Source organism: Pleuronectes platessa, chromosome 5 (genome assembly GCF_947347685.1).
Source record: "Pleuronectes platessa chromosome 5, fPlePla1.1, whole genome shotgun sequence".
NCBI lineage: Eukaryota > Metazoa > Chordata > Actinopteri > Pleuronectiformes > Pleuronectidae > Pleuronectes > Pleuronectes platessa.
The window spans coordinates 3896772-3909815 of NC_070630.1; the positions used below are offsets into that span (position 1 = coordinate 3896772).

The following is a 13044-nucleotide window of genomic DNA, read 5'->3' on the forward strand; positions in this document are numbered from 1 at the left end:
AAAAATAAATAACAAATAAGAAATCACACAACACACTGTTTCCATTCCACTGCGTGTATGTCAGTTGAGTAAATAATACAACATGTACTTTAAAATGTGATACTTAAAGTACACGTTTGTGTTGATGCCTTTGTACTTTAACTTCCTATTTTGAATATAGGCCTTTACTTGCAATAAAGTATTTTAAAGTAAATTTTGTATTGCGGAAACTTTACTTCTTCAAAAGTTAATACTTCTTCCCACACTGTATTTCTTTAGTGTCATATGAATCTCCTGAGGTTTGAGCAGCGTAATAAAAACCTTTTATCACTTGGCACCGAGCAGAAATCATCAGGTAGAAGAATCCCATGTGCACTGAGCAGCTCTAACAGCAGCAGAGCAGCGTGCACTCATCCCCCGGCCTGAAGTTCTCAACTTAACAAAACACAGATGTTGCAAAGTCCACCACTGCCTACGCCCCCCAGTTTGATTGGCTGCTGGGAACGGAGGAAGAATTTTTCCACCCGGCTGTGATTCAAGTGTTTTGAGTTTGTTCTTTTCTCTGCTCTCCTCACAGATGCTGGTGAAATGGCCTCAGCACATGACAGAGCTGTTCTTCAGGCCATCTTCAACCCCAACACCCCCTATGGAGACGTCCCTGGCCTCAACCAGGAGGAGGAATTAGTTGATGACGGTGAGCGTCTCAGATCGTCTCACAGCTTTGTGTGTTTATCATTTCACAGCATATTGAATTTTGATTTGAGACGCGTTCCATTTTCTAGACTCAGAAAAACGACATTTTTAATCCAAGCTGAGTTCCGGGTGACATGTCTGTGTTTCCCTTTGCCTCGGTGTAGCTGTCAATGGAGTGCGAGTGGTTTTCAACCTGTTTATCTCTCCCTGCCAGAGAGCGGCTTTGACACGGAGCTGCTGGAGCAAGTGAAAGAGCTGGAGATGCGCGGCGTCTCGGCGGCGGAGGCTGGGGATTTGCAGGATGCACTTCGGCTGCTCGGCCAGGCGATCCAGATCCTGCCGGGGCGAGCCTCGGCCTACAACAACCGGGCCCAGGCCCTGAGGCTGCAGGGCAACACAGCAGGTACACACACACTCCACACACAGTCAACAACAGCTCTCTCCATATGTGCAGACATAGCAGAGGCCCAGCAGGAGTCCAGGTTAGAGAGCCCTGTCTCTCTGATGCACTGGTGCTGTGAAGGCCCCGAGGTGTGTCCTACAGACATAAGGTTTCCAGAGAACAACAAGGCGTTTGCAGGGGTCTAATAAAGAATTACACATGTCACCATCCCAGCTGATTCTTATGTTACAGCCCCTATGATTGTTTTTCCTTCAGTTGTGGAACCTCTTTGGATTTTGTGTTGCTGTGTTGGTTTTACACTCTCACTCCCGGGAGATCACTGTGTCAATCACACCATCTATTCTCAACATCTTCTCTCACGCATCACAGATCTGCACAGAGCTTCCATCTTTAAGTTGTGTTTGTTTTCCACTCGTCAGTAACCTGGTGACATTTGTTACTTCTGCCAAGGAGGTTTTGTTGTCATTTGCATTTGTGTGTTTGTGAGTTATTCTGGAAGGTTCTGCCCTTTCTTTAACTTTGCGAGATTTTACATTTGTGTTGATTTCTCAGAGATTAATTCAAGTATTTTGGAAACATCTGGCCGGGGACTGATATTTATGAGTGTGTGTGTAAATACACATGTGGATCTAGGGATCTTTAAATGTGGTGTCATAAGGGGACTGAGGTATGAACTCTCCTGAGTGCAGGTGTAGATGAAGCACACAGGCTGAATCGTATTTTGTATATATGGCAGTGTTTATGTATTGAAAGTAGTACAGGTAAACAGATTGCTACTACATGTGAGACTGTTGTACTTCTCTGGATACATTAAAAACATCAGGTGTTTTAAGATTATAACCAGTTTTAATAGTATAATTAGATAGATAGATAGATAGATAGATAGATAGATTACTTTATTCATCCACGAGGGGAAATTAAGTCGTCATAGCAGCCGGTACATTTGAATACAATAAAATACAATACAATAGAATAAAATATAAAATATAAAATATTGCGGTAGAAAGAATAAAAACAGAAACACAAGATAAAATAGGTAGATAAGGTGCAGTGGCAGATGATGGTAATAGTACTGATGATATGATGGTAATGTTATTGTTAGACAGTATATAAAAGATAGTACAGTATATATAGTATATAATATATATTTATATATGATAGTAATTATACCAATATAATAGCAGTATATAGTAATAATAGCAGCAACAGTATATATAATAATAATAATAATAACATGTACACATGTATAAATAAAATATGTGTATATAGACTTATATATACAAAGAATATACAAAGAGTATGATATAATATATGATATATAGTACGGGTATCAATATAAGTATTTGGCGATACAATAGATAATATAATATACTGTGAGTGTAAGAATATGTAGACAGAGTGTGCAAAAGACAATATTATTGTATGAAATGATGAATTGAGACAGGTATGTTTAGTGCAGATTACCACATGTTCTTTATTGGCAAAGTAATATAAAGTGAATTCAGCCTCTTTACTCTGAGTGAACATTGCAGTCGACCACCTTCAGGAGAGGTGTGTGTGTGTGGTGGGGGGGGGGGGGGGGGGTTGCAGCCTGTAAAACAACACTAAAGAAAGAACCCACTCTCCAGATGCATGTTTGTGCCTCACGGAGCTGTCCTCCTCTCTCCTCCCAGGCGCCCTGCAGGACCTGGACCAAGCCGTCTCTCTGAGCGCTGGCGGTGCCAGACGGACCGGCTGCCAGGCCCTGGTGCAGAGGGGCCTCCTGAGAAGATTAGCCTGTCAGGACGACGCAGCCAGAGCCGACTTCGAGGAGGCCGCTGCACTCGGGAGCGAATTTGCCCGACAACAGGCCGTGGCTCTGAATCCCTACGCCGCCCTGTGCAACAAGATGCTGGCAGAGGTCATCAACCAGCTCCGAAACCCAGAGGCTGCTGGGAAGCAGGCGTCAATGTAGATCATTTGTATTTGCTAAATAAAATAATATTTCTAACTTAGTAACATCCTTTTTTATTCCACTGAGCTGCTGTGAAATAAATCAGGCTGCGTGCGAGTCAGATTTATTAAAGTGTTAAACCAGCAACACACACACACACACACATCAACGAAGAGTCTAATTTAAACACAAAGTTGTTGGTGTCTCAGCACAAAACAGAGCTGCTGTATTTAATCAAACGTGACACATGGGGCACGTGACTTCACGTTCAGCACTCACACTTGTTTTCAGGCCACACTGGACGAGGCACTTCAGCTTTTGTCCAGCAGATGTCAGTCTTGTCATGTTGAAAAATCAGATCAACACCATCTATTGCCCTTAATTGGGCTTAATTCAATGTGGTTTAAAAACGTCTTTAAACCACTAGAATCAAGAGAAGTGCAACAAACAACACGTCCCTGCTCAGTGTGGTGAATAAAACAGTACAAGGACAACTGTCAAACTTCAATTTGGTGTTTTATATTATCTTAAAAAACTCATAACTTTAATAAATCTACCATCCTTCTTGCAGGAAAAGTTATATGTGGATGAAAAAGTAACATGCAGCTTATGCTACAGTAAATTCTTCACCAGACAGTGTGTACATGAGTCTGCAGGCCTCTGAATTCCTCTGCTTCTATACACCAGCCACACATGTGGGTGCTTCATCCATTTTGCAGTTTTTTCTAGATGCACACACATCACGTTCCGACTGATTCTGCACTCGGCATTTCTCGTGCTGCCGCCCGCCCACTGAGCTCCAGGGGCCCGTGAGCATCATCTCTGCTGCTTCACTTCTCCGTGTTTCTCTCTGACCTCACGCAGGCCGGCTAACACCACCGGCTCGGTGCGTTCCTCCCTCTGGTAGAAGGAGCAGGTCTTCAGGTGATCTGACATGGAGGCAACGCTGCTGAAGCTCCATCTGTCCACAGAGGAAAACCCAGAGCTGAACTCCCAGACCTGAAAAACAAAAAACACAGATCTGAAGTAGGTGTAGGAGGAGGAGGCTGCTGTCAGGGTGTCGATCACCTCAGCTGACTGTCCACGAGGATGGATGTATTTTTAATATCTGGATCACAGAGTGTCAGATCACGGTGTTGTTTCTATATTTATCCCGTCATAAATTTATACAAATGATGTCCTAAGTCGAGGAGCAAATACCCAGCTGTCGCCCACATACTCTTAAATCCTGTCTTTCCATGAGCGATCACACATCTGACTTGTTATGGCGGAGCTGAGGTTCCTGGCAGCGGCGCCTCGGGCCATTCCACCTCCCTGATCTCATCAGCATGCTCTTTGTCCCATGATCACGACCCCGTGAGCCGACATGGTGAATGTAAAAATACACAGTTACACGGTGATACTGTGTTTATCTTTTATCGGCTCCATGCGAGAGGTCGGATCTGTTGCTCTTTTGTTTATCTGCAGACAATCCGGAAAAGATCTACTAGACTTGTGGAGAATTAGCCAAAGAGCAAAAGATAAATCTATTAGTTAAGTGTATTCATGTTGGTGATGCACCTGAGTTTAGGTTTAAGGTCATAACTCTGCAGTGGATATGAAAAATACGTTTTTCAGTCTGTCTAAAGCCATTTTTAAGTTTATGCACAACTGCTCATCAGCTAATTTCATCCAATCTTCACCAAGTTGGCTGCATGTTTGCATTTGTTTATTTGCTTGATCCAAATCTTCATTCTTCTTCTTCTTCTTCTTCTTCTTCTTCTTCTTCTTCTTCTTCTTCTTCTTCTTCTTCTTTCGGTTTATTGGCTTCAAGGTACATGACCTGCAGTAACGATTAAAATGAGTTGACATACACTCATACCTCAAGTAATCCTGCAACTTTCGAGGATATTTTTACGTTTCAGATGAAGCTGCACGCAGCAGCAGTATGAGCTTACATGGTCTTAGCTCAGGTTGTCAGTCTGGATCACTTGGACTTTCTAACCTGACATGATTTAGGTCATCTCCAGACTCGGAGGCAGCTGCAGGCGCATCCACAAGGCTCAGACCACAAGGCCACCGGGCGTCCCTGTGGACCAGCGGTCTGAGCCACAGGAGCCAAGGTCCAGCTCAGTGGAATAATGAGGAGGAAACATGTGTGATTTTAATTCCTCCCGTCTTTCTATAAATCTGCAGATTAAATGAAGGCAATGAAAATCCTCCCATTTCACACAGGTTGGTTAGAATTCATAATTTTGTAACTTTTCAGCTCTGGATCCAGATGCAGATTAAATTTGAATTATCCCATTCAGGTCTGTCTAGGAAAGATAAATGGTAAATAATGAAAATAACAATAAAATGCATTCTGTGTGGCTTTCGTAAGCGCTTCTCCCTTTTCAGGCGGTTCTTGTTTTATTTGGTGAATTTTTTTATTCAGTCGAACAAAATGTGTGCGACCACAAGATGCTTGGCTCTGCTGTCCCTGACTCTGAAGTCAGCAAAGACAACAACAACCTGGTGAACTCTCCTGCGGCCGCCGCACTGGGAACCCAATCACTGTTGCCAACATGTCTGTGATTTAGTGTGTAATATGTTTGGAGGGGACTGCTGAGAGTGCGGGGAGTGTTTACAATGCTGCAGCTGTCACCCAGTATGGATGACTGAAATTTCCCAATGACAGCCAACACAATGGTGCAAGATACTAAATGGAAAACCAATATAGAAGTTAAGGCCTGTGTTTGCTTTGTCTTTGAGCACAAGGTTGAGATCGGAAACGCAAAATGAGCTGGAATGGAAACGCTCATTCAGGAAAGTAGAGGAATATATGTATTAAAAACAAAACAAAAAAGAGTTGTGTCACATTATACAAAAAATACTTGCTTTCTTTCGGCATCTCCAGGCGCTTCCCCCGTGGGAATACGTCTTCTTCTCCCACTTGAGGGAGACCATCCCTCTGGCCTGCAGCAGCGTGGCACACAGCTCCCTCATCAGCCGCGAGGCCTGGGACAGCTGAGATAAAGTGAAGCTGTCGAGGTAACCGGCGACCTGCTGCAGGACCTCCGGGGGCAGCCGGCTCAGCGGATCCAGATCACGTGCACCGTCTCTCCGGGGGTTCAAGGTTTTCCCGCCTTCGCAGAGGGACGAGGGCACCAGCGGCTGGAGCAGGAAGGCGCTGACATCTCGGTGCGGGGCCTGCAGGCCTTGTTTGGGCGAAAGTGCAGCCGAGGTATGCCAAGGGGCAGCGCTGTTGAAGCCAGCCGCCGAGAGAGGCCTGTATGTCGGAGTGCACGTTCCTGAAGTGAGAGCGGTATTCATCGCGGCGGAAGAAGTGGCCGCACATGTGGGTGAAGGCCGAGTTTCTTCTGTTGTGTCTCCTCGTGACGGATTCGGCCTCGACGTGAATGTAAAGGCCGGGGAGGTTTGTCCGCCACCACGTCCGCCAGGGACGCACCGGCTTTGAACGGAGCCGAGCGGAAGTCGTACGTTTGTGTTCCCACGTTCACATAGAGGCCGTCTACACCTTTAGTCTCTGAGATCAGGTGTCCTCTCACCTCCTTCTCCAGGAAGCAGAGGAGCGTGGCGCTAATCTCGTCGCTCTTCGGAAGCTCGTCGACCCGGCACGCCCAAATCCGCGGTGTCGACACTCTGGTGCACGTGCCTGGCTTTGTGCACCTTGTCTGTGTGGACGCGCTTTGCTCGGAAGCTGGTGGGGACTCTGAACGAGCGGACGGTTTGGACCGCGATGGGCTCCAGCTTCCCGTAAACAAAATCCTTGTCTCTCGGCGTGCAAGCTGCAAGTTGTCCGAAGTTTAATCAGCATCGCCCCGTTCTCCCGCAGGTACATGTTATACTCTACCTTGTTGACTTCTCGGCCTAACCTCTCCAGGACCCCGTCCTGCCACGGAGCGAAGCAGTTGCACCATCACTGCTCGAAGCAGCAACAGCAGCAGCGTTCTCCCGGTTCAGGTGTGAGTTTCTCGCCTCTCCCTGACAGTTTGAGGATTCTCGCTGCTCGTTCTCTTTTGCTTCCTTCCTGTTGAGGTTCTTGACAGTTTCCTTGCATCCTCCCATCTCCTTTGTGAATATTTTCTCCCAGGAGCCAAAGTTGTGAATATTCTCTACGTCTCTGCTCTTTGGCAGAGCCTTCTCCTTTTGGCCGAGTTCTTCCACCTCCATCCTCGTGCAGCGACTCTCTGTAGATTTGCCTTGATCTGAAGAACAGGCTGCCTCCTCTGCAGGGCAGTTGACCCCAGATGTAGCATCCTGGAGGTCCTCCATCATCAGCTCGGGAAAAACATTCTTCATTTTTATGGATCGAAACAGCAGCTCTTGGTCCCTCAGAGCCACCGCGACATCCAGATGCTGCTCAGGTTCAAGGTCTTCAGAGAGATTCCTGCAGGTCAGGTCGGTTTCAGAGAGAGGCCAGCGGCTCCACTCCTGGGAGCAGCACACCACGCTGGCCGGACAGACCTCCAGGTGCTCGGCCAGCCTGTGGCGCAGCATGGTGAACGGGCAGCCGTAGTGGGCGTTGAGGCAGGGGACGGCCTCGTTGGGACAGAGGAGCTGATGCTCCTCTTGCTTGCACTTGTGCAGGACGGCGCCGCAGCTCTTACGACACTTGATGACCATGCAGGAGACGGAGCTTTGCTCCGGGGCTCGGCAGTGGACGCTTGTAGCATCTGTCACAATGTTCATGACGCCCCACTGGCATCGATTTGCTCCTCACCTTCACAGGAAAGAAAGAAGACAATCAGTACAAACACAATCTGTTATATACTGTGGCACACATTGAAAACAAATGCACTTACCCATTGTTGTTTACCAACAGACAGCTGTGATGATCTGAGAAGAGTTTCACAGAACAAACAAGGTTAGATTAAAACTGAAATACTTTGGAGATACTGTAAAAAATACTGAAAAGCTTCCTCAATGAAGTACATTCTAAACAATATAAGTATAAACAATATTAGATTCACACAGTTTTTGCCTGCAGAGTTCACTCAGTGCATGGGTTGATATCAATATAATATCAATTAAATTATACATATAATCACTCAATTAAGAACATAACCACACATTTTCAAAGAACAACGAGGATAACATGTCCCACTCATTAAAATAACTTTCAGATTTGAGTGCATTAAAATCAACAACAGGAACAATAGCGTATCAATGTCTCACCCTTTGTTCCTCGGTGCTTGTCCACCTCGCAGTCCAGGACATCTCTTATAACCTCTGCACCGTGTCTGGACATTATAAATAGACACAGCAGCGGGGCAGACAGGCCAGTGGGACGGGGGGGGGGGGGGGGGGGGGGGGGGGGGGGGGGGGGACCATTGTCACACGGCCATTAAAGCAGCAAGGTCAAGTTCCAGCCTCTGACATGGCTCCAGTGCGAGAGGCCACTGGAAATAGCAGGTAATTCAGGTCTCAACGGTTTAACTACCGTGTGTTCGAAAGCATCACACACGTTTTTCCTTGTATACACAACATTTGTAAAGACTATTCTACTGCAGTGAACTAGTTTGTTAACAACACAAATAAGTATACAACTAAATGATAATAATAATAATTCATTGATAAGTTATTAATCAAAAATAAAAGCACGTTTTATTTTGTATCTCTGAAATTCGTAAATTTAAGGTTTGAAATGTGTCATTATTACTACCTTGATTATTTCTGTATTCAAATATGAAATACAGTACACAAACACAGACACAATGAAACAATGTATGGTATATTTACACTTGTACATACAGTGTTATTACTATTTATTGGTCTTGATGGGTGTCCTCCACTAGATGTCAGTCACACACTTATCAAGAACCCACGTTTCTCCAGCAGCTGTCGGTGCCTCTCGGAGAAAAAATCTCACAACATGGATTAGTCAAAATCTCCCCGGTTCAGGGTGAGATTAAATAAAAAGTGTTTTTCAGTTTGCTAAGAGAAACGTTGGCTTTAACGAATCATATTTGAGCTGAATATTGAGACGGTTAAACTGGAGCCACGTGCATTTTTTTTATAATAAGAGAAAAATGAGCAGCTTCGTGGAATGATGTTTTTGTTGAACACAGTCAATTGATGGATTGAAGCCAAATATCTGCCTCTTGTAATGAAATCATCATTCACAGGTGTCGCAGCATGAATCCCTGCTGCTCTGGTTTCATTGCTCACATCGACACTGATTAACTACAAACTTTTATCTTTTATTCATTCACAGAAACACTACAGAACACAAGGGCACTGACACATAGCTTTACCTGTTATCACTCACTTACATGAAGGCTGACAGGAGCACCCCCCCCCCCCCCCCCCCCCCCCCCCCCCCCCCACAGACTGCTCCTGACTCCCTTCATCACTTCATCCACAATCAGCAGCTGGAAGTCGGCAGTGCAGCTACTTTCTGTGTTTTTTTTCCACCTGGCACAGATTTCAGTGAGCAGCTTATCAGAGGCAGCTGCTCCGCTCTCCATAGGCCCTGCAATCAGCATACATTTCATCAGGAGAGAGAGACACACAGGCTGAGAGGAAATTCTACAACACTTTATATTCCAGAGTCTTGTTGCTACACAACAGCAGCACATCTACACAGTCGAGTTGTGTTCAAAAGTGCTCTGAAGCAGGAGAATGAGGAAAAAACCCTCTGTTCTGTGTAATTGCTGCTGAATTTACTAAGATCACCTTCGATAAAGGTTGAAACTTTATCAATGTAACGACGGAAATGTCTCAGACTAAATTAAAACTCTGTCGTCTGATTGATTCAGTCAGCCGTTAAATTGGGATATTATGTATTAAATGTAGATAATATCAGAGACATTTCAGCACAATAATATGTGGAATCCTGATAAATTGTTCAGAGTTTAACAAGTTCATCTGCCACATAAATGTTAGAGGAGGAGTTCAGTTGGTTTGGAACAACAGGCTATACACATATCTAAAGAAAGAATATAACTACACCAGGTGCAGTTCATATCTCCATTAAGTCCCAACAGTTCACCCCTTGTCAAACCACATATTCATTCTCTAGATCTGGTTTTTCCTAAATTGCGCACACTCAGAAATACCAGTCCTCTGAAATATGGCTGATGGTTTTTTTCGTGATCATTTGATTTGATTATTCTATGAGGAATCAACAAAAATGTCTCACACCACTTCCTGCACCAAGTTCTGAGGTGATCTGTTCTGTTTCTGCTGGAATCCTGGTAACGCACAGACAAACCAACAAACGGGGGGTGAAAACATAACCTCCCAGGTTTTATTTTACATCATCACTCATTCACATCTTCTTTCACGTTAATTTATGTTCATATTCACACCATTATTTACTCATTTACTTTACTCTGGGTGATAAAGCCTCATAAACCAAGTCAGGTACGATAGATGGAAACAGGAAGTGGCACAGGTGGAGGCAGGAAGTAACCACAATAGAAGGACATGGAAGGAGTAACAAAGTTCTAAAAACTTAAGATGGGGTCATTTAGGACATCCATTAACATTTCAATGTAATTTAACATCATTAAATAAGAACACATCTGATTTACCCCAAGAAAAATTAACTCATGTCAGCCGATAAAAGAAGGAGCTTTTTACAAACAGATGATAAACTCTATTGTAGCTCCAGTGTTATTTTTCTTGGACACAGTGTCGGAGCAGGACTTCCACCGGCTGAAGCCCAGAGACTCTGTGAAGGTGATTAGATGAGAAAAACAACTCTGCTCTCACATCTGTCCAGATGTTAGGCTGCAGTCCGAAGCTGGTTAGCTTAGCTTAGCATAAAGACTCAAAGCAGAGGGAAACCGTTAGCCCAACTCTGCCCAAATCGTACAAAATCCACCGGGCAGCAAAAAGAAAGACTCCTTTTCAAGTTGTACTTTAGATATTGCAAAGATGTTGAGCAGAACGTGTTGGTCTCATTGAATAAGACTCATGTGAACACTCAACCTTGATCCCTTATGCAACCTGGCAGCTGAGAGAGAGGGAATAATTACAGCTTGTTCCATTTCTGTTGCTGTGGATTTGAACGATTCCGAGGTTACGGGTTAGTTATTCATGCAAACTACATTCCATTTAAATCTGATTCAGCGCTCTGAAATGTGAGTGGACAGCAACAGACGGCAGAGAAAAGACTCCAACTTGATTAATATTCAAGGAATAGAGAGGGACAGATGAAAAGCATCACTGGTTTGAGGTCTGATTGTGTTTGGAAGGTTTTCACAATCTCCACCAACAAATCGATGAAGATCTCCGGTAAATCTCATCCTCTTCTTCAAAACGTTGCAGTTATCTTAAATCATCTTATCTTTCCTTGTTTGATAATATGTTGAGAAAAAGTTTGTTTTTGTTGACTGGTATGAAAATATAGAGGAATTCGAGTGATGTAGAGTTTTCTATCTGTACAATTTCAATGTGATACATGTGCAGTCGTTCAAACTACAGATTCTTATTTATCAACTATGCAGGAGACAAGTGCACAGTTGAATGAGATTTCATAGCATCTCACAATCCAGACTCACATATTGTACAGATTGCACAAAACCCCCCACAGCATGAATGGCTCATGAAACCTGGAGATATATATTGCGTATGAAAACAAACCCACAGTCCGTTGGACACGTTGCAAAACTATCTCACTTTTTATATTTTGTTCACATTCTACACTCTTCTATATTTTATTGTTCCTTGTGTTTATTTTGTATTTCTTTACTTATTCATTACCTTTATCTTTACCGAGTGTGTATTTCACTGATTCCCCTTTTTGCTTCTGTATCCCTGTAACTTTTCTTATTCTATTGTGGGATAAATAAAGGACTATCTTATCTAATCTTATCTTTTTCTTTAGTATTTCTATCCCCAGGAGAAATGTTGATATTCACAACAGCCTCGTCTTCTTCCCACTGCCACGACGCATTAGGGTTTCCTACATTAGGGTTACGTGACCTGTCTGATGGTTTTGCATAACAGCCTCTGTGGCTTCTTGACTCCGACAGTGATGTTAATATTAACGTCCACGTTGTCGTTCCCCTGCAGCCGAGTTCTCACCACGTCTTCACTTGGAACTCCGAGCGCCGCGTCGTGACTGAGAGCTCACCAGTTCCATTTTAAAGGCTTCATCACAGCGTCGGCTGCTCAACCTCGTGGAGACGACGCGAGTGTGACTTTTCCTAATCATGTTCGATCAATTACATTCGCCACATGTTGACTCCAATCAAGGGGTGGGAACATTCTCGAGGGATGATGGGAGACACCTGAGCTGAAGTTCAAGTGTCGCAGCCAAAAGTCAGAATCCTTTAATGTTAATTGCTAAAAAAGGTCCCAAATTCAGTTTTTCTTGGGGTAAAAGGTTTAGATTGATGGGAAAAAAGGACCTGAGACCAATTTTAGCAGAAGGTTACATGATAAGAAAAACCTGAAGGAGTCTGAAAACCTCCTGAATCCACAGTGTTGATGAACCCAAACCACAGGGACAACATGCAGTACTGTGGAAGAGCCTGGGATGTGAACTGGTTTTGTGTTTATTACAGAGCTCAGCCCAGCAGAGGCCTATAAATAAGATGCTGTGGAAATGTCTGATGAAAATGTAAAAACGGGAAAGCCAGTAACTGAGTTTGTATATTCAGGCTGAGAGAAAAACCCAGACTGCACAGCTCATCACAACTGGCTCGTAGAAAACACACACCATTAAATCGTTATTACACATTCATTATGTTTTTGCGCACCTACGTTTTTCTAGAAGATAATTTCAAGAATGTAACATGATCGTCCACAATGTTTTTAAAGTGGGTTTTCAATATGATACAAGAAAATATGAAATGCACTTTTTCTGGTATCATTAAATCATATCTCAAACTGTGGACGATGAGTCTCCACTTCCTCCCACTGTCCACAAATGAAGCTAAAATATCCTGAATGCAAACTTGCACATTTAGATCCAGAGATTATAGTGACAAGGAGGTGGAGCTGTGGTCGTGATGTCCCGTCAATCAATACATCCTTTTGACCAATCAGGAATCAGTCTCTGCTGACGTCCTCAGAAGGAGACACCCAGACTCCACCATCC

The 13044-nt window shown here is 44.0% G+C and overlaps 2 protein-coding genes across 2 annotated transcripts; one reads left to right on the plus strand and one right to left on the minus strand.

Moving 5' to 3' along the window:
- Positions 1-462: 462 nt before the first annotated feature.
- ttc36 (tetratricopeptide repeat domain 36) lies at positions 463-3069 on the plus strand. The gene is made up of 3 exons (XM_053422883.1): positions 463-673; positions 887-1075; positions 2749-3069. The coding sequence occupies exons 1-3, from the start codon at positions 568-570 to the stop codon at positions 3027-3029; spliced, it is 576 nt and encodes a 191-aa protein (XP_053278858.1). The 5' UTR covers positions 463-567; the 3' UTR covers positions 3030-3069.
- Positions 3070-3824: 755 nt separating this feature from the next.
- On the minus strand, positions 3825-8241 carry LOC128440416 (F-box only protein 40). Its single transcript, XM_053423112.1, is given in 10 exon segments — positions 3825-4007; positions 5868-6174; positions 6176-6402; positions 6404-6604; positions 6606-6797; positions 6799-6899; positions 6902-7658; positions 7660-7713; positions 7810-7829; positions 8169-8241. Coding segments are annotated over 10 exon segments (2115 nt in total).
- Positions 8242-13044: the final 4803 nt, after the last annotated feature.